We start from the raw sequence: 24,631 nt of genomic DNA, 5'->3' as shown, positions 1-24,631 counted from the left end.
AGTGCAACTGAGCCTGACCACAGGCATTTGCAAGGCTTCAGAAAGCTGCATGTACATCAGTATGGCAGATCAACATCAAAATCTGAGTCCTCAGAAGTGTGATGAGCCTCCTGCTCAGGGCAGGGCATTACAGCAGGCAGGGCTGGGTCCAGCTGGGCCTGTCTCCGAGGATGGGGATTCTACCACATCTCTGGGCAACCTGTTTCATGGCATTTTTATTTCTTTATAAATAGTTAGAATTTTCTTCACTCTTATAATACACAGTTTTGCAATATTCAGGTTTGGGTGATACACAGTAGCACACTGGTGGGATGGAATAGCATTGTGCCATGTAACCCTAGCTGAAAATCCAGCCTGTCGATCATTGATTCACTGTTCCAATCTTGCACTTCCCATATTTTGTCTCTTGTAAGTCACCTACTAAGGACCTGCATAAATTCAGGGGAATGTCCATCCTGGAGAAAGCAGGAGATACTGAATGAACCTCTTTTGCATACAGGTATTGAAATGAGGATCTTTAGAAGATATAAGTAAACAATGAGTGTGAGATACAAACTTGAATAGTTTTGCACTAGTCACAAAGGAAAAAAATAATTTCAAAAAGTTGAACATGATGTTCAAAATAGTGTTCAGTAGAAGCGGAATATGTACAATGATATAAAACAAAATAATGATTTGCAAGTTTTAACAGTAAGAAGGAATCTTTCTGCCATTGTGAGCTCAGACATGCCACAGATAAAAGCTCCAGAGTTAAACAATGTGAGTGCACTGCAACTTCTGCCTGAATAAACTGGAATCTGAGAACCTTTGCATGATAAATATTTAATGTTTATACTGGGTGGAGAGTATCAAGAAGAGTTACTGGAAATGCTTTGTTTTCACAGCAGTTTGATAGTTTTCTAACTAGTGGATTTTGGAAAAAAGATAGAAACAGAAAGTCTATTTCCCAGAAGACAGATGGAGATCATTAGAATTCATTTCACAAAAATAACCCAAATGAACCCAAACTCTTGCAGTAAAAGAGTACCTATAAGTACAGGCCAAATAAATTATGTTTACTAAGGTAATGATTTTTGTTTGTTAGGAACATTTTTATAGCACCTTTAAATTTAATGCTAAGTTGTTTTCCACTTACAAGGGATCTGAGCTTGCCCCATTTGTCCCATAAATTGCTTCAAATTGTCCCTATGGATTTAGGCCTTTAGATCACTTTTTTTTGTTGTTTTTTTTTGTTTTGTTTTTAACTATTCCTGTCTATAGCCAAGCAACACTATCTGGGAAACTTTTTCACACTGAAGGAAAAAAAGTCCTTTCACCCAAAAGCTGTCTGTTGGATGATCACTGAAGATTTCTGCTAAGGAACATACAACACCTAAAGCAACTTTACAGTACTTTATTAAGAGGATGAATAACACATTATAAAACCCTGAGCTCCAACATTTTCTAATATTTTTTGAGTTAGGCAGTCTAAATAAATGATCATAGATCTTTCATGGCAATAAATCCAGGTTCTAATGGAAACTGCTCTCCATGTGAAGACAAAAAGGGTATGACAGTAATCTGATGTAAACATTCCATGGAGCAGAAAATGCAGTAAGATGGATCCAAATCAATAGAACCTGAGTATACCTTGCTATTATTTAAACTAATAATCAGAACAACACCTTACAAACATCCACCCTTACCAAAAATGGAACTTAAAAAGAAGCTTGACTGGCAAACAAGTTTCAGAAGGTTTGAAATCTAGAAACAAATTTTCAGTTTGATGTACTTTTTAAAGCATTGATTTCAGATGGGATTTTAGAACTGCTAAGATCCTTTTCAACCAAAACTGAAGCCTTTTTGGTTCCTGAGGGAAATTTCAGGAGCACAGACAAGTATCAGTATGTTTTTTAATGAGCTAGTTCTTGTTGCAAACCAAAGTGACAATAAAATTGTCATTTAAAATAAAGTACTAAACCATAATTGGATCTTACTGAGACCACTGTTGTATTTTAAATAAAGTCTAACTTTTCCAGCTTAAGGAAAAAATTTCAAAGTATACTTGTAGAAAACTATGGACAATTGCAAAGTTGTAAACACAGACCTGGGCAGGCATGGGATTTTAGGATAATACACCAGCCTTGCAGTTTCCACATCCTACTCAGTTTCTCTTTTCTGTTTTCCTTTGAAAAGATACTGCCAGACAAAGACAGATGCAACAGCTTTTATTTTCTGTGGTGCTTTCCCCTGTATTTAACTGGGTAAGCAGTTTTCTTTGATCAGTTTAGTAGAGCTAGAAGTTACTACATAAGAAGACTTCAGGTCATATTTATATTAAATGACTTTTTCTCATTGCATACTTTATTGCACAAGTCCTCCTGTAACACTGAATTTCTCCTGTGCAAATCTATGGTGTGGGCAAGCAGGTGAGGGCAAGAGAGACAAGTGTATCTGTTTGTTTTTTGTTTGTTTGATTTACCTTGAAGATACATTTCTTCTCCTTCTGCAAACATCTGATTGCACCTGACACATCGTGCACAGGTTGGGTGATAATGCTTTTCTCCTGCCTGTTTGGAAAGAAGGTACAGATGATTAAGTATATTGATCAATTTAGCAGTTTTTCTTTCGTCCTCTTGAATACAAATAATTAGTTAATGACAATTAGTTCAACAGTTTCCTACAACCACAATGCTAATTTTTCATCTAGACAATTCATGCTTCAAAATGTAATTATGGTCTTGTCTACGAAAGTTAAAAAAAAGTTTCTGTGCAATAGCTAAGCCTCTGAATTTACAGGATAGAAACAAATTTATGCAATGAACACATTTTCCCTGTAAACCAAGTGCAGGGTAGCTTAGGATTTACCTGCAGGAATTTGGGAGGTCATAACCTTGAGCAAGGATTTGCAACTCAACCATATATTCATCACATGTCAACTGAAAACATAATCCTAATGCTCACCAAAAACCATCCTGTGCAACCCATGTTTGTAGCTGCTTTGAAAGTGTCCTGCAGCTACCTTGAACTGAAGAGTTTCCATGAGGAATGTGTGCAGCCTGCCTATGGGACTGCAAGTCCAGAGCAGGCAGTTTGGGGTACTGGGCACTGACACCCTTGCATGAACAGACCAAGAGTTTTGCCATCTGTTCAGAGATTACTACACATAATTTAATACCAACGTTTTCAGTGACTGGAATGAGAGCAGGACTGAGCCCTCAATTTGCTCAGAACTGCTCAGTAAATTGCCATTTTTCATATATTTAAACTCTCAATTACCTGCTCTGTTGCCTTGAGCTGTGACAAAAAGAGCACTTGTGGAGTTGTGCTCTGCTGAGTGAACAGAGGCCAGGCCCTCCAAACTGTACTTTCACCCCATCTTTCAGATGGCACTCAAAAAACAGAGCTCAACATCCCAAAGACAGCTCTTGCACATGCTCCCAGCACTCTCCACTCTTCAAAATCCCTATGGAACTGAAAGCCAGGTCTGGGCATCTCCCTTCTCCTCTTTGACTCTACACTCCTCCATGCTAGACAGAACTGCCCATGGTTCAGGTGGCTCAAGGTCAATGCCATTTCCACTAGGAACAAAAGTCAGGACACCAAGTAACTCTACAGATTAGAGCTAAAGTAAACTAGGTTTAATTTAAGATTAAGCTAATCCTCTCTTCTGTAGAAATTCTCCTGAAGTCAAAAACATGAAAATTTTGGTCCATGTAGAATGTCTCATAACCTGCTTACCTGAAAAACATTGGAAGTGCTACTAGGATTATGGCTACCTTTAAGAAACTACTATCAATTATTGCCCCATTGCCTTCAGCATGTAAACAGGCTCTCATAGTACTGCACTGTAAATCCTCTTCCATCAATCTAGAAATTTAGCCCTGTTACTACAAAGATGACTTTTTAAACTCTTCCCTATTCACTAAATTTCAAAGCTTTCAGATGCATTTATAGTAAAGAATGCAATCTGTGTATGGGGGCTATTTTGCCATTCACAATACCAATTATAGGAATGCAGTAAATCTAGGTTAAAGCATCTCTGATTTTACTGCATCAGTGTTAACTTGATTCCCTCCTGAAAACCTGCTGCAGCATTTCAGATTGGCAATAAAGAGCAACACATCATATCAGGATTGCCATTCTGAAAACAGCTCTACTCCAGTTCCCTCTTTTTATGTTATCATTAGTACAGATTTCAGAGTGATTTTGGCCATTTTAGACATGGAAGATTGGTCACTACTATTTGTGATGATACCTTTAAAGAACCAGACCACAAAGTATCAGTATTGAGCTTAAACTTCAGAAACTTCAGGTTTAAAATTGCTTGCCTTAGAGCAGGTGTTCAAGCACAGAAAAGTATTTAGTTATCACCAGATAAACTTATGTCTGGCATATCAAATTGAAAAGAAATATAATTTCCCTTGGAAGTGCACAAGCATTGCTAATGGAATGAATAGCCTCAATAATTCAACTGATTTAGCACAGATGATACAATTCCCTGGCTAACATTCTCTAAGAGAATTCAATTACTTCTTTGCTAAAATAAACTGCCAGGACAGATTCTCAGATAACCTGGATGCATCACAGAACAAAGTCTATTTCCCTAAATTTAACAGTACAACCAAATATATTATTATAGTTCACTTAGTGAATTCGCTTGCACAGTCAGGAGCATCAACTAGGTATAGAATGGCACAGAAAGACCTCTTTTATGATATAGACAACCTGTAATAGAAAAATTAGGAGAGAAAAGTGTAGTCATCCTGTTGCTGATGATCACACCAGGAAAACCCAAATGGATACTGCATAATTATATCTGAATTAAAACGGCACAAACTCAAAAATTTCCATATAAGTTTAAGTGCTGACAATGGCTCTTGTTGCCCCTTATTTTTTATTATTATTTATTTTGTTTTTCTTTTAATCAAAGCACTGAAGACAAGACATAGCAGGCACTTCATCACTTGGAAGTATTTTAAAAAGACCACACCATAATTCTAAATGAGAGATCTAGCTGAACCTGAGGCTAGGCAGCTGATGCAGGAATTAATTAATACTATTTATTGACATGTATATGCAGTTACTCTGATTAGATAGCATAAATTACATTCAAACCTAGGACCTGAGTCTGAATCATAAAGTCCCTTGGGTAAATGCCAAGGAGGTTTTCATCAGGGCTCCTTTCTCCTGTCCCCTCAATTTCAGGGGCTTGATGTCACAGATGAACAACTGGTTCCAGCAGAACCCAGCTATTTTACAAGCTTAGGGCAGCATATATTGTATGGTTTAGGTTTAGCTGTAATAAAAGCCTCATCATTTTTTCTCTTCTTGCTTATATTGATGTGAGGTAGTTCACAAATTTCTAACCATATGGTTACTTTGCACAGTTTGAAAACCCGGTTTGACAGATTGTTGTCTTAGTGTTTAATAAAATACCAACACACACACAGCACAGAAGAAGTGACATTCATCTCTGAGAGATGTCTTACAGTTGAAGTGGTAGGTTCTAAAAAGCCTTCTCAATATCCTACATTTGCTTCAAGACTGCACCAGGTCTTTGTGCCCAGGAATCCAGATGTGAAGCTAGTATTATTGTGAAGATCAATTTGAACACTAATTTTCAGCTGAGACTACCTCAAACCTGCAAAGTGTGTCCTTAGTAATACAGTATATTACCAACAATTTAATTTTTCTTCAACTGACCATGAACCAGCTTTCCACAATCACCAAGCTGCACTCCAAGAGTGTAATTTACATGGAGTCAAACAGTCTCAACACTCTGGGACTCAGTGCTATGAGCTAATTCTTTCCCTTTAGGTATAAGAGACCCCTTGAATGTGAAGCTTCCTCTGCAGAGAAGGAAGATCCTTCTGGGCTGATCAACATAAGGAATGTTTTATCAGCATGAGGAATGTTTTACCAGGGGAGCCATGGACCTCCTGCAGAGCTGCCCTGAGCACAGGGACCATCACAGTGTTCAGCCTGTCCCACAGCACAACAGACAAACCCTTGCTTCACTTACAGCAGGACCAGACAGCTCTGCAACAAAGCACATGCAACCTCTTCCCATTGCCCATAACCTGAGAGGTTGAAAAGGAGAATAAAGCTGATGTGGCAAATGTGAACTAAATCATTCAAAGCACAATTTGAAAACAGTAAGGGGTGTTATTCAAAAGTCTTCAGAGCAGTATGATCACCAGGCCTGGAAAACATGCAGTGCTAGCAAAACTAGAGTAATTCATACCAAAAGGAATAACCTTAACTAGCTAAGTTTGAGTTTTAAATTAGCTGTCATCACCCAGGAAAAATATATTACATTACTGCAGACAGCTCAGCAAAAAACTCTGCTCATTTTCAGGCTATAGCTGCCATAACTGATGAAATGGTAGAATATATAAAAGATGATATGCACAATAACTGTAACTCTACCACAATGACATTGCTTGTCTGGTCTCTCTTGCTGTTTCTAGAAGTGTGATTTTGATTTTTTACTGCAGTTGAAGAGTGACAATTGCTTATGGATTGACACAGGAGAAACTGAGCAGCTTAAAACTCAGGGTCTGAGCTGAGTCCTGGAATGAACAATCATGATTTCTATGTCAGTGTGCTTATCACTGAAGTCCAAGCACATCTTATATCACTGCATTACTCAATGAAGTAGTTAGTAAAGAGAAGACAAAGTACAGAAAATCATTCAATGTACTAGATACACTTACAACTATTTGATTATTTTCCTGAGAGTTAAAAGCTATCAGTAAACTTTTTCCTGTAAAAACAATAAATAATAACAATAAAAAAATTGATCGTGTTATCAAAATGCATAGGGGTAATTGACATATTTTATTGCTGGGAGTAAAGAGTTTGTGGAAGTAACAAAAGGTTAGACTGCTGTAATGCATATCAAAGCACATTTTCCATTTTGAGTGTATAATACAATATAGTTGCTAAAATAGTTCCTCACTACCACTAAGTGTTGTCAATTGAGGTAGATCCAAATCCTGCCAACCTCATACTCTAAAATCCCCAAACCAAGTCCTAACTGTACCCTACCCTGAATAGAAATAATGAAAAACAGACTACAAAGCACTGAGCTGGTAGGTTTGCCAAGGCATGGTGCAGCTGCCTGACCCACAAACAAAGCCCACAGAATAAAGCATTCTTAGTTAAAAGCTTTTCACACGGAACAAATTTGTTGGAGAGTTGTGTCATCACCAGACAACCACCTGCCCAAGCAAATGGAAACAGAATAAAGCACAAAACCACAGTCAATGAGCCTTCCCACCAGGCAGCTTCTCAACCTGAAATATTTAAGATCTTTTAGAAGACATTGGATTTGACTACTGCTGCTTTTGAAGTGGAGGGAAGTTACTATATATGGGATGGGAAGGGGAAAAACACTTAGTCAATGTAGGGATGGGAGAAAGTGTAAAACTTTGATTAGACAATAAATTATTCTCTTTTGTATATATTTTGTCTCCATTTCCTTAGTAATGTTCATTCACGTGGATATTCCCATTTGTTCATTAAAGGGCACTGATTGTCCTTCAGGTAAACTTCATAGTACAGGCAACAGAAATATAATTCAGTTTAAAGCCAGGAAGTGTGCAAGTGACCACAGGATGATAGAATAATTCACTTAATCCAACCTCCTGCTCAAAGCAAGGTTGATACTCAATTCTGCCCAGGATTTTTTTCAGTTGAATATGTAAACCTTCAAGGATGGAGACTGCACAACCTCTGAGAATATTGCTCTAATGGATAGCAGTTATTCTTAGAGATTTTTTCCCCCTTTTTATCCAGTCAGAATCTCCCTTCTTTAAATTTGTGACAGTTGTCTCCTGCCCTCCCACCATGTGCCTCTCAGTAAGGTGCTTGTGTCCACATCCTCAAGGTATGGGAACACTACAATTAGGTCCCATTAAAGCCATCACTTTCCTGGGCTGAACAAGTTCAACTCCCTGAGCATCTCCAAATCCTCAACCATCATGATAGTCCTCTACCAAACTAACACTGTTAGTTCTTGCACTCAATAGAAGACTTCCTTAAAATCTGCTGGCTCTGTTCTGCTGCCATTTTCTATCATTTCATATCTGTTTTATTACCTATCATTTTAAACTCAACATTGAGGAACATGTACTTTCACTGGGAATATTTTTTTCAGAGTATATAAATAAAAAAGGTGGAAAATCACTGAAATCCTTTAGTGGAATTTAATTCATTCTGTTTACACTTAATTCATTTCCCAAATGATTGTTTTTACTGAGATATTAAGCCATTATGTGAATGAACTGTGCTTTTTCTTATGTGCCAAGAATGTACAGGAAACTGCTAATGAAGCACAGGTATAAAAAGGAACTCCACACATTTACCTTTATGAAATTTAATAAAGTTTTTGAATGAGATACAGCACTTTGTTGTTAAAAAGCCCAATCAGTCACTGCATTGATTTATAAAGGCAGATGCATAATTTCTGTAAGTAAATGCAGTTCCCTGTATTTAGCTGAGATAAGGTTTTAATCCTTCTTCCAGAACTACATAAGATATTATCCAATAACTCTCTGACCTAACAGCACAGAACTGGCTTAGAAAAATTTTCCTATCAAGTTATTCCACCAATTAGGCAAACCCAATCAGGGGTTGTTCTTGCTTATTCCCACGTGTTAATACAATCCTCCTGCTCTTGGCCAGTGCTTCAACCCACTTTTCACAATGTGCATTCAATCCAAAAGGCTGTGTAAAATCTAGGGCTAAGATGTTTTTCCTGCCTTTCTCTCATGGAGTAGCATGAAGAAGGTGCACAGCACTGCACCATCAAGTGTTACCAATGGATGCACACACTGATAAATCTGCCACTGCATCCACATTGTGGCATATTGCAGGGACTATACTGGCTTCCATAAACTGAAATCTAAGGGGTATATTCAAATCAGAGTGATACTATTCAGAAAATAACCTTTGTGCTTGGAATAGGACACTCTGCTCAGTTACCAGCTTTAAGTGGAATCACATAAAATCTCCACTCACATTTCTAGCAAAGCCAGAGTTTTGCATATGCAACAGAAGGACTTGAAGAATTACTCAGTAATAGTTGTACAGAGTAATGGTTAAGTTAGTAAACAGCTGTCATATCATCTACTGGGTTTGAAGGGACAGGCAGCATTGTCAAGGCAGAGGTATTTGGCAAAATATCTATTGTTTATGTCATATAACAGTGTTGAGGAGAAATAAGTGTGAGAGCCACTAATTCTCTTAGTCACAGTGGACCTGACTCACCACTGACTCACTCCAACAGCCTGCCAAGGCAAATGAACCCTTTTCATCAGGATTTACACCACTGTAAATGCAGTGTAATGGTTTGTATCAATCATTCTCTTCATCTTCTCCTTACTGGATTCATTAATCATCCTACTGCACGCCAAGAAACAGTCACATGAAATGTTCACTACACACACCTGCAGCATTACCTACAGCTCTAGCAATCTCATATGTACAGTTATTTCATGTTGTTTTGGTTCTGGCTCATCCTGCTGTGCTTTCCAGAGCCTTGAGAATTCCCACCCACATTTGAGTCATTTTAATTGCTTCCCACACTTCTTATTCTTCCAGGTATAAGGTGCAGATCAAATGTACCAACAGGAACATTTATCTCAGAATGATAACAACTTACTATAATACTGGACTCTCAAAGAAGTTTCTAATGCTTGTGGGAGAAAATAAAATTAATTAAAAACCATAAGGGGGATAATTGGGGGAAATAAGTAATAGAAGGGAAAATAGCACTATTACAATTGTAATCTCATTCTGTGACATCTACAAACAAGTTCTGGTTCAGGAGCAAATTCAGCCCCACCACAATCAGGTAAAATCTGGAAAAGGACCAAAGTGCGTTTTATTCTACAGAATTTGGGAAATGTTCTTGTAAACCAAAATGGTCTGTCATACCTAAATCCACTGATTTTGCACTCAGTTGTTTCTGTTATGGAGCGAGTGATCTGCCTCTTTTGTCTTCTCAGCTTTGCAATTTTTCTTGCCACCTACTGAGACTGGAAGAGGCTTCTGTTTTCCATCTGCTCAACAAATCTCCTTTATTTCTTTTCCTCTTTCCTTTCCCACTCCTTAAAACCCACCTAGGGGCCAAGACAAGCTGCAGCTGGCTCTCACTTATGCCAGCTCATGATAGGAGAGAGGGAGTACAGAAGGAGACAGATGACTTGCAGACATATTCCCCTTAACTTTCAACTTTGCAGCTGTGTATTTAGCACACCCATTTCAGATGGGAAGAATGAAGCTCACTGCCTGATTTATCAGAGGAAGCCAGCACAGCTCTTTTCAAGCTGAATTTGGTGATCTGGGCTGTAAACATCAGAGAACAGAAGCTGTCTCTCACTCTGTGCCTGAGTAAGGACTGCTGTTCTGGATCACTAGATTTACCTGGGAGTGGAAATGCTGCTGTCACACGCAGAACTGACATCAATAATCTTTCCTTAAAGTAGGAAGTTTCTACTTTCAAATCTAATCCACATACTTCCAACTCAATGTACCATTCAGAAGTTCTTACTTGTGGAGAAGGGAGAAGAAATTTGAAAAAGTACAAAAAATGCTGAAGGTTACTAGGATGAAAAAATCCTAAACCTACAAGAAATGAGTCACAGGCTGCTCTCCTGCTATTAGCAGACACACTGAGCTGTTTTCACACGGGCCAGAGCATCCTGGAGACATTTTAGCAACAAAAGCAACTTGCTGCTGCACCACTGCCATGGTTACAGAGGCAGGGGCTTGTGCTGCTGACTGGATCAGGGGAGGTCTGGGGCTTTGCAGAGCTGCAGCATCCCCCTGGTGTGGGCCAGAAAACCACCAGGAACAAAACAATACACCAAATAATTGGGGGAGGAACTGAAGACATCCATGAGGGGGCAATTTTTCACATTGTAAGAACACACAAATGCTGGCAAATAGCACTGGGCATTAATGTATCACCACAGCAACACATGGCTTAGAGAGGCAGTGTCACTGGCAGAGTGTGTGTGCTGGGGTCTGAGGCTCAGGAGGTACCAGGGTGACTCCTGGAATCACTCCTTTGACCCCTAAGTCAGTCAATTCAGGTAATGTAAGACAGTTAACTTATAATATATTTTTGCATGAGGAAAGGCAATGGACACCATAAGACTGCCAGGCTCAAAAAACAAACTGTGCACTAAAACTAGCACATACAAACCCACACAAGCACAAACGCACAGCAGCACTACTGAGGACTTTCCTCACACATGTGGGAGGAACTCTCAACAAAAAAGCAAGTAAGCAGCTAAGAAAAGAATTAAAAAAACCCCTCACGAAACCTGCAACAGTCATTCTTTCTTCTTTGACAACCAGTTTCCTGCAAATCTAAACTTTTGGATGTTATTCAGAAATAGTTTGCAGAATGCCTTACTTTGGTAAAAATGTAAGTCTTAAGCTATCATCAAATGATACTCAGTGCTCTTCAATAAACCTAACAAACTATCTACAGGGTAAAAGCTATGCAAAGAGTTTGGTTTAGTGTATAGTTTTCTCCTGACACATGAACAGTTTGTGAGTTTTTAGCAGTTCAGATAATAAATACAGATAGGCGTAGCTCTATTCTGGAGAGAAGTGGCTAAAAATGAAAAGGCTGAAAGTGGGAGAAAAATGAGTTAAATTAATCTACGCCAATTTAACTGGGCTACAGAAAACACTAAAAGATAAGGAAGAAAATCATTTGCATTGCTATTTATTTGCTTCCTGATAGCATTTTTAATGATGCCTGTTTTAAAGCAGAAGGTTTAAGTCATCTGTCAACACTTACCCAGCCAAATTCAGATACAATGCACTGATGATTAACCTGTCTTTGCAAGCCAGCAGCCCCAGATAAATGGAAGTGGCAACAAACCAGAGACCATTCCCAAGCTGCAAAATGCCTTGCATCCCAGCAAACATTATGCATTGAAAGTGCTGCTTAACGTTTCCTACCTTAGATGGTCTCCTTTTGCAAAAGCTAACGCTGATTTATTTGGATGTGTCTTTCCAACAGTTTTCTTTCTTCTCTGCTGTAGGGAGAAACCTGGTGTAGAGAGCAGTTTCTCAGGAAGGCAGCACTGACACTGGATGCTCTGAGAGCCCTCCCGAGGCTGCCCATGCACAGGGAGCCCTCTGCCCGTGCAGACAGAGCCCCTTTATTGCATGTTCCACTATTAATGCCTATAGAATAAGCTGCTCAAGGTCCTTTCACACATCAGTAGGTCCTGTTGTTAATGAAACAGCAGGCTAACAGACATTGCAGAATGAACCATTCTTCCACACTGCAGGCAGAAATTTGTACTCCCTGCTGCAAAGAATTAGTATCGTCTCTCTGCTGCACTGAGACTCTTGCAAAGGGAAAGGCAATCGATTTACAAAGTAGATATGGCTGCAAACAAAACCAGCTAAACCCCAGGGCAAAGCCAAAAACAAACTATGAAAAATAAGATTCATGTTTCAATTAATAAGTCACTGAGGTATAAGTGACATTTAATTGACATATAAATTACTGACATTTCTGGTCTCATTCATGGCTAGTGCATGCATTTTTTCCCTTATTTCAAACTAACATATGGTTGAGATTAATAGATTTTAAACACACATATTGATTAGGATTTTCTAGACATTTACACATACATGTAAACTAGTAAAATGGTAACTTTCCTCCCCCACATAAACTGAGTGCCATGCTGCTTGTTAGGGTGTCAGATACTCAACATAAAGATGGTTCCAACTGCTCTAAGTGATTTTCAACAGCACTTGTAAGACACATTTAAACCACAGCCATGTAGCTGTGAATCATGGGACAGTTGTAGATAAAGTGGAGTGCTGAAAATACCCCTGTGCAGTATTTTGGCCACTGATGGGATGCAGTTGCATATTCAAGCAAACACAACCTCCTCACAGCCAATATTAAAACATCCCCAGAAGGTTATCTTTGGATATGGAGGCTTCCTCTAACAATGTAGGAAACCACCAGCTGAAACAGCAGATGAAGAGAACCCCTCCCCTCAAAGTACTCTCTTGCTATGGGCTGTCAATGTGAAAGAACTCACAGAAAAAAATTGCACCAGTGTGGGATATAGCAGGACAGTGCTTTCTTTAGAAATAGTGGAAGGGGTTGCTATCAGTACACAAGATTGTGGTGAGGTGCTCTCTGGAGTACAGTGCTCACCCATGCTGAGAGAAGGTGGTTCCAGCTGGGAACCCACTGTGAAAGGTCTGCCAGCATCACCAGAAAAGCCTGGAGCTGACTGCATGAGCAGAGAATTGGGTTCACTCAGTTTTGTAAAATAAAAGTTGAGAAAAAGTAGTCTTAGTTCTATAAATTCTCCTTAGAGTTCATCAATTAAAGGGGACAACATTAAAAAAAAAAAACAAACTAAAAATCAATCTCATCCAAAGCATTTTCAATTATTTTAATGGGGACCACTTTAAAATAGAGAGATGCTGGAATTGAGATGATATTTCTAAGTGTCAGATGTTAAGGAAATCCAGACATGCCTCCCAGGAGAGGACAAGGAGGAGTCATTGGCTGTCACACAGTTTTGTCATGCACCTCAACAGCTTTCTAAACCTTTTACACAACCTGCTGTGTGGGAAGGACTGGGAGACAGACAACACATCTCTGCCTCCCCAGCAAAAAGCAGCTATAAGACTGATTAAAAATGAGGAAACAAATGGGAAGTTTTTTCTTGAATGAAAGAGGTTTGAAGCAAGCTCTAAATTATCATCAGAAATATAGTATTTTTTAAAAAAAGACAAGAACTTTTTTTATGATATATGCTCAATAACACAAGCTGAAATTTTAACTAATAAATTACTGCTTGTAATAGGAAAAAAAAGGAGAAAAATATTTTTAGTGCTAAGTGCAGAGAAATAGATTGCAACATGACAAAAGGGAAATGGCTGGTCATAAAAATCAATGGGTTGTTATTTTAAAATGTGTGTTATTGCATGATCATAACTATTGCAGGATTGGCAACAGAGATACAGCATAAGCACTCAAGTAAACCCTTTCTCTCCCTAAAGGTTTTCACAGTGCATTTTTAGTCAAACTATGAAAGTAAACTCCAGCAACCTCTTGCTCCTCACTTAAGCTGGCAGGTTTATCAATATACATGGTCAGGGATAAAATAACACAACTTCTAGGAGACGACTGATTTGTATTTAAGAGAGTTCTGTATGCATCACAAACAAAGCAAATCTTGTCCATAAATGCACTGGTGGGTAGTGTTAAAACAAAAATCAAACAAACCAAGAAGCAAAATCATTGCTTTCAAAAGTAACAAAATTTATCATCTCCATAAATGAACTGCTCAGCCCCTTGTACAGCTTTTCCAGTACAAGTTCCCTGGGAGAGTGAGTGCAAGCCAAGGTGGACTGGAGAGGAAGAAAGAAACTAGAAAGGAATTATAAACAAAGCAATCTTGTGTTTAAGCCCATTTACTACATGGAATTAATCTGGCCCCCAGAAAATAGGCTGAGAGAAGAATTTAGGTAACTAAATCATCATTGTATTTGGCTGACAACCTACAAAAACAGCCATATTTTTATAACTTATCAGTAACTCACACTAGTTGACTCTCCCTTCCTTTCTGCTGAATAAACACTTCAAATGAACAAGTGTTGGAAAGGGTGACAGTATTATAAAACCTGGACAGAGAATAATTGTGGAAGCAGCTGTCCTCCTGACATTATCATAAAAATCAGAGATGGAAAAAATCCTATTAGGTCATATAGTCCCTCCCTTTGTCATTGTAGAACTGCTCCCTAACACAGATTCTCCAGTGCCTTGTCCAACCTTGTTACAAGACTTTCTAAATGACAGCTTCCAGCAGCTCCCTTGGGAGAGTATTCCTCTGCCTAATAAGTATTGCTGTCAAGACTTCCCCCCACTTTAGGAGCAATTTGCCCTATTATTTCTGTGTTTCTCTAGATAATACTCAAGATGGTAAAAAGAAATACTGAATGAATACATTTGGGAAATGTGCCAGTATTCCAGACAGTTCCACAAATAATAATATGCCCTACAACAAAAGAACAGGCATGACAACCCTGTATTTTTTCTGTGCTCCTGACCAGGAGATACACAAACATATCAGTGAGCCTGCTGGTGACAAACAGACATTGAGTACAACACCAAGACCAGAGAGAGAGAAAAGATCAGCCCCAGTTCAAGCCTTTTGAACAAGTCCATCTGCTGCACACAAACAACAAATGCCTTAACCATGTTAGCTACAGACACATTCTCTGCATCCTTTCCAATCTGTTTGCTCAGCCCAGGACTTTTTGCTTGGCTTCCTGCTGAAACAAGGTGTGTGTGTGCATTGCCTCCTCATCCAGCTGCTCTCCATGGTCCACTCTGAAACTCAATGGCTGCTCTAAGTGATCCCTTAAGAGTGCCAAAGACTCATGGAAATCCAGGCTGATCACTGTGCAAGGCTCACAGTGTGAGCCACTGCTTGTAAACAGGCAGTGGGAACTACAGAAAGCTCTTGAGAAATGTCATGGAAAACAGAGGGGATGGGAGCAGATATACTGGGAGATGTCATGAGGAACAGAACCTCCTGTGACAGCAGAATGACAGGACATGTGACATGAACTCGTGCTCAAGCTCCATTAGCTTCCTTGCACACAAATCAACAAATGCTTTGTACAATTCTATAGGAAAAAAGTTTACAGATCATAACATTTCCAGGTTGTTCCAACAAGAGTCCAGACATTAAATGTCATTGCAACCATTCAAATCCATTTCCTGCTCCATCCTAACATCAACCTGTTTCCTGTTTCACAATGATGCAATCTGTGCTTTTACACAGATTTTTTTTTTTCTCATCTATTTTTTAAAAAGGTTTCAGAATCTTGCACCAGTTTTTCCACAGTTAAATGCCACAGACCAATGAAAGCAGCTCCCAGCCTGAACCAGTACCAAAGCAGGATGAGAATCAGTGCTACAGAGATGTACTGCTGCTTAGAGCAACACTGGGGAATGGACAGGAGAGAGACACACAAATACACCGACCAAAATCATTATATGTAATCTTTCATGGCAAAATTCTTACAATAGCTTTCAAAAATTAGCTTTTCCCAAGTTTGTTACTGGCCCACCTACAATAAAAACAAGGAACTGTCTTCCTATTCAGTACACTCTCACCAAGCAGTCAGGAGAATCAACCGCAGTCACACGTGCTCCCAGGTCCCATAAATCACACTTGGTACTGTTACTGTGAAGACCTTTAAGACTTTTTTTTTTCTTTTTATTACCCACAGTGACAGTAATGACCCAGTTCTTAATCACACCACACCACATGCTATTGTTTAACCAGACTGCAGGTAAAATATTACCACATAAAAAGAGCATTCTTGCACATATTTCAAGCCAAGAACCAGGACAGAAAAACAATACTGTGAATCCAAGAGTCAGTCCAGAAACTGGAGCTTCTGTTCTTCTCCTATCTCAGCATTAATCACTCCTTGTAAACTGCTCTGAGTAAGAGCACTCAAAATTTGCCACAGTTTTAACTCTTCTCTCTGCATTCACCTCTCCTAACTACCTTCACATTCAAATCACCCCCTTTCACTCCTTTTCATTCAGTGTCAATGGTTAACATCTCTGAAAATACATAACAGCTGCCACTGGTCACCTTTTACATTTTTGAAGGTTTTAAGATAGTTTCTTTTGTTTTGCCTCTTCCAGCTGAGAAAATTGTGTGCAAAAAAAGTGAGAAAGCTGTCTTTATACTCTTACAAATTCCCTTTTAGAAATCTCTTTTCAGAGAGATCTGCAAAAACATTTGTCAGTGGAATTCTCTCATGTCTATGTTAACACCACATCACCCCATCCAATACACATTCCCATCTAGTATGGATACTTGCTCATCAGTCCCTAACAAGTTATAATTATCCACCATAATTGTCCACTTGGGCAGTTAGGTCTTTGTGTGACTCCAAGCAGACCTTTCTCTGATGGAAGCCCATTGGGACTTCTCCAGGCTTTCCTGGCTGATGAAAAGAGTGAACTGAGCACCTCTTCCTAACTCCAGTACTGCTTGAACTTCACAGGGAAAAGCAGAAAGAAAAAGCAGATAGTTGATGACACTGACAGGGTAACAATACACTTAGATCCAAGGATAAATCTTATTCAGATCAAAGGAATACATTCATTTTGTGACACTGGGTCAGTTATATGGGAATTGTTGCATAATGCATAAACATACACCTCCACTAAACAACCTCCTGCTTCTTAGAACAACAAGCACAAAAAAAATATCTGTCACATGGTTCATTTATGGGTGCAAAAACAGTTCAAATAATTTATTTTACTTTCCAACAGCTTCATCCTATCTTTGGAGAACATATAAGAGAATCAAATAGCAGAAATTACAAATTACCTTAGAGCAAGCTTTAAAATGTGCCTGATAACACATTCATTTATTACTTCTGCTGCCTGAACATTTTCCAGTACCATAAATATCCATTTAGGGAGTTTGTGTATTACCAAACCATTAACAGAAGAAACAGAAAACCTAATTACAGAAAAAGTTCCTGGTATTTAATAACAGTAACTTTAAGCTGTTGCATTAACACTCATTTGTGAGCAGAGGACTAAACCCAGCAGAGCTACTTTTTTTGTTTGGAGATGTGCTTACATGACAGGCTCTCCTTACCTCGAGCACTCTTCCTGTGATGTACTTGTCACAATTGTCACACCTGATCCCAAACTTGGCATGATAGTCCGTTTCACAGTATGGAACCCCATCCCTAGGGAAGAACAACAGGCTGTACAGATGTTGCTTTTTGTAAGCTTACACTTTACTAGGAGATTATGCATCCAAAATTTGTCAATGTTTCAACACTTCATAGTGTATTTATGGGCTTTCTTGCCTCCCAAGTATCTTGTATTTATCAATATTGTAAAAAGCTGAATAGTAACGAACAGCTACATTTGACACTTTTCTCCTTTGTTGCTAAACTCATCCATCAGCCCTGTAACAACACTCAGTCTCTGAGACCCTCACACCAACTTTTAAATCCTGTTACCCATTCACTTGTTTCACATGTTTTCCCTTCTGTGGAAAAGACAGTTAATTTCTACATATTACTCTTCCTCTCTTATCATCTAATTCCTCCAATTGATGCATTATCCAGTATATGTATGACCTAATCCTTTAGCTGAGCCTGCAGAGAGTAATTTCTCAAATATCTTGTCTGTAAACCAAGTTTTGATAAACATTTAAATCTACTGGCACTCTTGACTGGACTTGCTTACAGTCATGGATCAAACATCTTGGGAATGTGCTCCACAGAAGCCAGCAATGACTGCAAGAACTCAGCCTGAGCAGCAGTGTGTTCATGCACAATGTGTCCATCACCACCAGCGAGTTAAGACACAACTTAGAAATATGAAATAAAAAACCTGGAGTCTCAGTTTTTATTCTGAAGCATCAAGACCAGAAAATCTGGACTATTGTCCTGAGAAGAATGTGTTAATTTTATATTTTACTAAGTTGTACATGTAGACCATTAAACTGATGAATAAAAAGAAATTGCTCTAAGAAGAAACTGGAGCCTCTTCTTGTGTCTCAAAGTTCAAGTTAAACACAGTTAAATATGTTTCATTTGTTGTACCAAAGCAGGCCATGATCAGACAGATTTGTTAGCAGAGGCATAATTTTATCAGACATTTCCCTGGAGAAACATAGCAAATAATTTTATAGCATGGAAGTTGGATTTCTTAGAGACTAACCTATAAGTTATCACAATAATTAATTTAATTAATTAAAGGCAAGATGTTTCTTCTCTTCAGTTATTTTGTTTGGCATTTAGCCTTTTTAAAAAGATTTTGCAATAATTAATCTACAGTTTATGGGAGGGGTTGTATTAAAATAAAAGCACTGTGCTGAAATACAGGACACTAACACAACATTGAGACAATGCAAAACCTTATTTAAAAACACCCTTTTAATAAAAATTGCTTTCCAGCATAAGCTGTGAAATTAAATGTTGTACTTGTGTTAATGGAAATCCAAAGAATTGTTTAAAGTCTGTGGGACAAGGCTCTGAAATTTCATCATCTCTGGGCACTGGGGATTGAGTTACTTTGCTGCTTAAGAAAATTTCAACATAACACACTTCTCTGAAGCAGAAATTAATCCCAGGTGCCTTGGCCAGTGAAAGGCCTGCATGTCACTGGCCTGATGAAAGTGGTGACATGGGATGTGGTCTGTGTGCATACTTTGTGCTGCTCCTTAGTGCTGTCATCACTTGCAGCCCCAATCTGGCAGCACGAAGGTCTGGAGCAGCACAAAGCATGGTATGTACATCATTATTGGATTCCTGGCTAACAATTCTTCTTATGTAACACATACAGAAAGGACAGTTCCTGCTTGTTGACATTACAGCATCACAGACAGCAAAACCACAGGTAAAAAGAGCATACAGTTGGGTCTTGGAAACACATTCCACCTGCTGCCTCTCTGTAGCATAGCTACCCATTCCAGGTAAATGGAAAAATGTGACTTCTACTTTTCTCCATACCATTTTTAAATACAATCCTGATAATAATTTAGACAATACTCTCTAATATCTTATATACCTCTAAACATATATATAAAAACCAATAAAGGGTATGCAATGATAAATTATTTTGCATTAAAAGAATGCTGAAAAGAGGTGAAAATACTGCTCTACTTACTTGCTGATATACTCTGCATTCAGTAGCTTGCCACACGTATTGCACTTAAAACAGCCCAAATGCCAGTGCTTGTCCAAGGCGACCAAGGACTGACCATTTTTTATTTCTGAACCACAGCCCCCACAATCTGCAAGAGAAAAACCCAAATGAGTGAACCTGTTCTTCAGGTGGTCATGCAGCAGTTGGTTATGGCAGAACAAGTTCCATCAGTGTCCCAGTAACAGCTCTCGAGGGCTCCACAGCTCACTCACTGCTCACTGGTGGATGGCAAGGGGGGCTGCCCTTAAAAAGCTCTGACATTGCTACAAGACATGCATAATTCAAAGAAAAAAAGCTGATGGCTTCAGTTTCCTATTGACTTAGGCTTTATTTGAATTCATTTATACTCTGTTTAAAAAAAAGTAAGTTTTGCTGATTAATTTTTCAAGCATTGTAAGTCAGCCCAATAAAAGAAATGAAAAAAACAAAGAGTAAAATAAATAACTGATTCTTCACATGAGCCTTTGCCTTTATATCTATATCTGCAAGTTCTACTTATTTCAAAATTCTTCTTGCAACTATGAAAAAAAACTCAAGCTGAAATTCTGGTACCAAGTTTCCTGTAACTAGTAAGAACACACCAATACTTAAGAGACATTAGTGACATTTCAATATGTGAAAGTGATGGCAGTCTATGTATTTATTGTATTTATTCTCTATAAAAATTCACTTATATAAAGCTCCAAGTAGTGCTAACAAAAAATACAGGTAAAACATGCAATAACTGGGTAACAGGGGTCAGTCTATGATGGTTAAACAGTCTGTAGGTGAACTAACTATCCTCCCCAGAAAGAGTAACTGAGAACAGGACTGTCTGGGGGTTTGGCTGCCTTTTTTTAAACAATGGAAGATTTTTACTAGGCTAGTAAATGCCAAACCTACACTCAGTTTCCATGTGAACCATCCACCAGTGAGTGCTCTCTTTAGAGATGTTACACTGACATGGGATTTGGATCTGGTTCTCTATATCCTGAATGAACCCTCTAATACCCTACAAGCTCCATCTCTCATCCACTCTTCACTCTACAGATTTCCTGCCTATGTATGATTTTCCTACTAAATGTTTAAGTAGTCAGAATATGTGGCAAAAAAGGGATAAATGCCACTGATAAATTGATTCTAGAACCAATATTTCATTAATCCTTCTAATCCTCCATAAAATATTTTCTATCTCATGTGGAAAAATATATAGCATTTTTAGGAACTCTTCGGGTATACCAACAATTTTCTAGAGAAAAACATTTAACCATTCAGAAAGGTGAGGAGAGAAAAAAAAATATAACAATGTCTTACATAGAAGAGAAAGCCATGCAAAAACATTAAAAAGATTTATCTAGCTATTAAGAAAGAATTCTCAACCTAGGAACTCATTAAAACATTTAAACAGTCCTCTTAAAAACTTTCTGATTTAAGACTGTATTTAGTTGGTTACATGACCCTAATGAGACAGTGTAAGTGAAATTGTAAATGTTTCACATCTGAGCACACAATGATAAAGCACAGTTTTTATTTTCCTTTAGTGATTTGGAATGTATTGAGGGAGTAATAATGTGTCTATTTAATGTTACCCTCTCGAGCACCAATACGTGGAAACAAGCACAAAAGCATGTGCTCTACAGATCAGAACATTTGAGATTTGCTAATAAAAACAACATTTGGGTGTGTGCCTGGTTTTAGTCCCTGCAGTATTCTACAATATCTGTTGTTTAATGGCAATCTGAAATTTGTTTGTGATCTCCCCTGTACTGGGGATTCATCTGGAAATCTAATTTAATCTCATTGCTTGAGGGTTTATTTCACAAATTGAATACAACATCATGTGCTCAGATGTCATTCACCTTTCATCTGGTTTAAGCTTGGGTGGGCATAAATGCAGCATTTTGTGAGCTGCTTTTTTTCCCCCAACTGCTGTTTTCTCTGTAAAGAGCCAGATAATTACAAACAAATATTGTGGTTGCTATGCCAACAGTGCCTACTAATGCAGTGTCCTTGTCTTCCTATCTTGGATGGAGCATCCTTTGGTGACTCAACTAATTTCAAGCAATAATTCTGCAGAACACATCAATTTGCTGCTACATGTTGATATTTTTTCCTGAGTGCTCTCTCAAAATCAACATTCACAAGAGGTCTTCAGAGCTACTGTTTTATAAAACCAAACAACACAGAGAGGTAGGTACTTATATAATAAGAAATTCAAGGACTCGGGAAGAAAACAAATATTTTATATTCTTCATTTCTTCCAAATGGAATGCATGAAGGAGGTGAGAAGCAAAAGGGGAGGATGAAAATAGAAGCACATGTCAGAGGGGGGGGCAGTGATGTTGGGAGCTCAGTGAGTCCCCAAGAGATGTTCTGAAAGCACTGCTGAGATAAATAGAACAGCACACATGGTACACATCAGACACTTCTGAGACAGGAACAAGCCCAGTGTTCCAGTGGGTCAATGTACTACTCCTTCCTTGAAAGGGCTTGCCTGAAGCATATGTTTTAAACAAGAGTTGTTTGTTTAAAGCATTAAGGTCTATTCCAAGAAAGCTGTTTTCAGGAGATACACCATTCACTGCTCTATAGAATTTAGGGAAAAGATAAATTTTATTTTCCAAGGTCAGGCTTTGCCTCAAAGATGGGCTCCCAGTGCTGTTTACCTCTGAGGCAAGTGGTTTGCTGAGGTTTGCAGGTACCTCTGCTCTGGGAAGGCTCAGTGCAGTGACACAGGAGAGCTGGGGAAGTGCAATGACAAGAAAAACTCTCCACGGTGTGCGTGGGCACAGAAAAGGAAATGTAAATACATTAAAGGATTCTGTATCACAGATAATCAAATGAACTTGTTCTGTCAGTACTCAACCAGACAAATAATGTCCATTATAGCCAAAGGCACTTCACATATGACAAGGAGACAGCAAAGATGGCCAAGGAGGATCCATCTCTGGAATAAGTGACAACATAAAGCACCTAACAGAGGGGGCCAAGCTGCCCCAAGAGAGAATGGCATTAGCAAGAGGAATCAGTAGAGCATCTCACAGAGCATCACAGAGCAGCTTTGCTGGTGAAAAAAATAGAAACAAGATGGTGAAAACTTTTGTGAAGAAATGTGGGGAAAAAGAAATAATAAAAAAAGGAGAGATTTCTCCCAGAAGTGGGCTAGGTTCCTTATGTAGGAAGAAGAGCAACCCATGGGCCCCTCCTAGCTATGGTGAATCCAGCTTCATAGAACACTCATTAAATATTTTTCTGTCTTTGCTGTTTCATTGAACTGCTGCTGCTGTTTAATTACATAAAGGTGAACTGCTAAAGCATGGCAGCACTTCATCAGCAAAACAGCAGAGGAACGGAGCACAGAGCAACACCACCTCTATGATCTACTGCAAAAAGGTTGGTGTAAGAACACATTTCTTTCCCACAGTGTTTGTATCTTTTGATAGTGTACAATAGTCTGAGGAAAAGGTAAATTTCCCCTGTGACATTTCACACAATAAACCCCTGCCTGTGTAGTATTTAGCCATGCAATTCTGCCACTGATATTTCTGAAGCAATATTGGAACACTTACAAATCATTAAATCTCACGCTGGATTTTATTTCAGCTGGACTTGGACTAAATCCTAAAAAAATATTAACATCTATATTATGTTTTTCTCCAAAAGATTTGATTTAGTTCATTTTAATCAAATTTTTGAGAGGTTTGATGTATTGTTAATCCTATAATGATACCATCTTTGTTTTTTTTTAATATCAGACTTTTTTGAAAAGCCACCTTATACTTTTACACGTGGCTTTTTTATGACACCTCTTATGCAGCAGAGGAGTAGAAGTTCCAGGTGTCAATACTGGTGTAAAATTCTGATTTTTAAACCTGTGCAGACTAAGAAGCAGTGACTGAGAAGAGCAGAAATCTGTACTTACTCCGCAGGTTCTGCACAGGGAAAGAGCCAGTGCTGCTGGAAGGGGGCAGGGAACATTTCTGGCAGATGCATTCCTTCCCATTGAAAGTTACCCGGTCACCCGCAGGGAAAGGCAACCTACAAGAGCAGAAACAAAAGCAAACTGGTTACAGTCTCATGCCTTTATCAAAATTAAGTATCATTCTATAAAGGAACTGATTATACTCTGGCTTCCTTTCCTCTGCTGCCCAGCTCTCATTCAGTTTTCCAGTCACTTACAGGCTTAAGTATCAAAGGGATGCATCAAACAGGCAACTTCAAATGCAAATGGTTACAGCTTCTCAGGGAAAAAAATAATATCTAAGGATACAAAAACACAGTGAGCACTCAAGTCCAAATTGTTGTGTATCTAAGAAATGTAGTATCAGCCAGAGTTCATCACTAACAGGATCAGTTACAGAAAGAAAATAAAATTGGCATTACAGGGAGTTAAGTAGGGGCAAATGCTGCTGCTTTTATGTTGTTAAATAGCTGCACAAGAGTGATGACTTTAATGTATTAAAAACCAGCACTTGTCCTCACAACTTTTTACCATATCAAAGTCTTTCCCTTAATCTTTGTGCTCAGAAAACAAATGTTATTGAATTCTCAAAGGGAAAAAAACTATCCCAGTTATAAAACCCACAGTATCTACATTACTTGCTTTCCCTACCCAACAACAGCTCTCCTTATACTTGATTAAATCTTTCCTTCTTATCAATGTTCTTAAAACAAAAGCTCTCTGCTGTGCATTTCCTTGTCTGGGCACAGAAACCACTGAGGCTTTTTCTCTCAGGGAACCAGATGGACAAATCACTTCACATGCAGCGAAGGATGGTGAGGATTTAGAGCACATCTCACTCCACCCAAAGCTCATGTCCAACTAAATCCCTGTCCAAGCTATCAAAATATGGCTTAATGGGGCACAAACACAACACACACCCTCTGCCTCGTGTTGAAGTC

General features: G+C 38.6%; 1 protein-coding gene across 11 annotated transcripts in view; it reads right to left on the bottom strand.

Annotated features, from left to right (window-relative positions):
- Positions 1-24,631, bottom strand: part of ABLIM2 (actin binding LIM protein family member 2) — a 125,793-nt gene that overhangs the window by 46,689 nt on the left and 54,473 nt on the right. For all 11 annotated transcript variants that reach the window (XR_013774211.1, XM_079305328.1, XM_079305329.1 and 8 more), the window contains exons 4-7: positions 23,652-23,767; positions 19,712-19,838; positions 17,685-17,778; positions 2,462-2,549 (exon numbers count right to left, since the gene is read on the bottom strand). Coding sequence is in view for 10 of the 11 variants with exons in the window: in XM_079305328.1 (XP_079161454.1) it covers positions 2,462-2,549; positions 17,685-17,778; positions 19,712-19,838; positions 23,652-23,767 (425 nt within the window). In the remaining variant the exon portion in view is untranslated. The remainder of the gene's footprint in view (positions 1-2,461; positions 2,550-17,684; positions 17,779-19,711; positions 19,839-23,651; positions 23,768-24,631) is intronic.

The sequence above is a fragment of the Erithacus rubecula genome, assembly GCF_903797595.1.
Source record: "Erithacus rubecula genome assembly, chromosome: 5".
In the NCBI taxonomy this organism is placed as follows: Eukaryota; Metazoa; Chordata; class Aves; order Passeriformes; family Muscicapidae; genus Erithacus; species Erithacus rubecula.
This window is presented reverse-complemented; position numbering and strand designations above follow the sequence as displayed.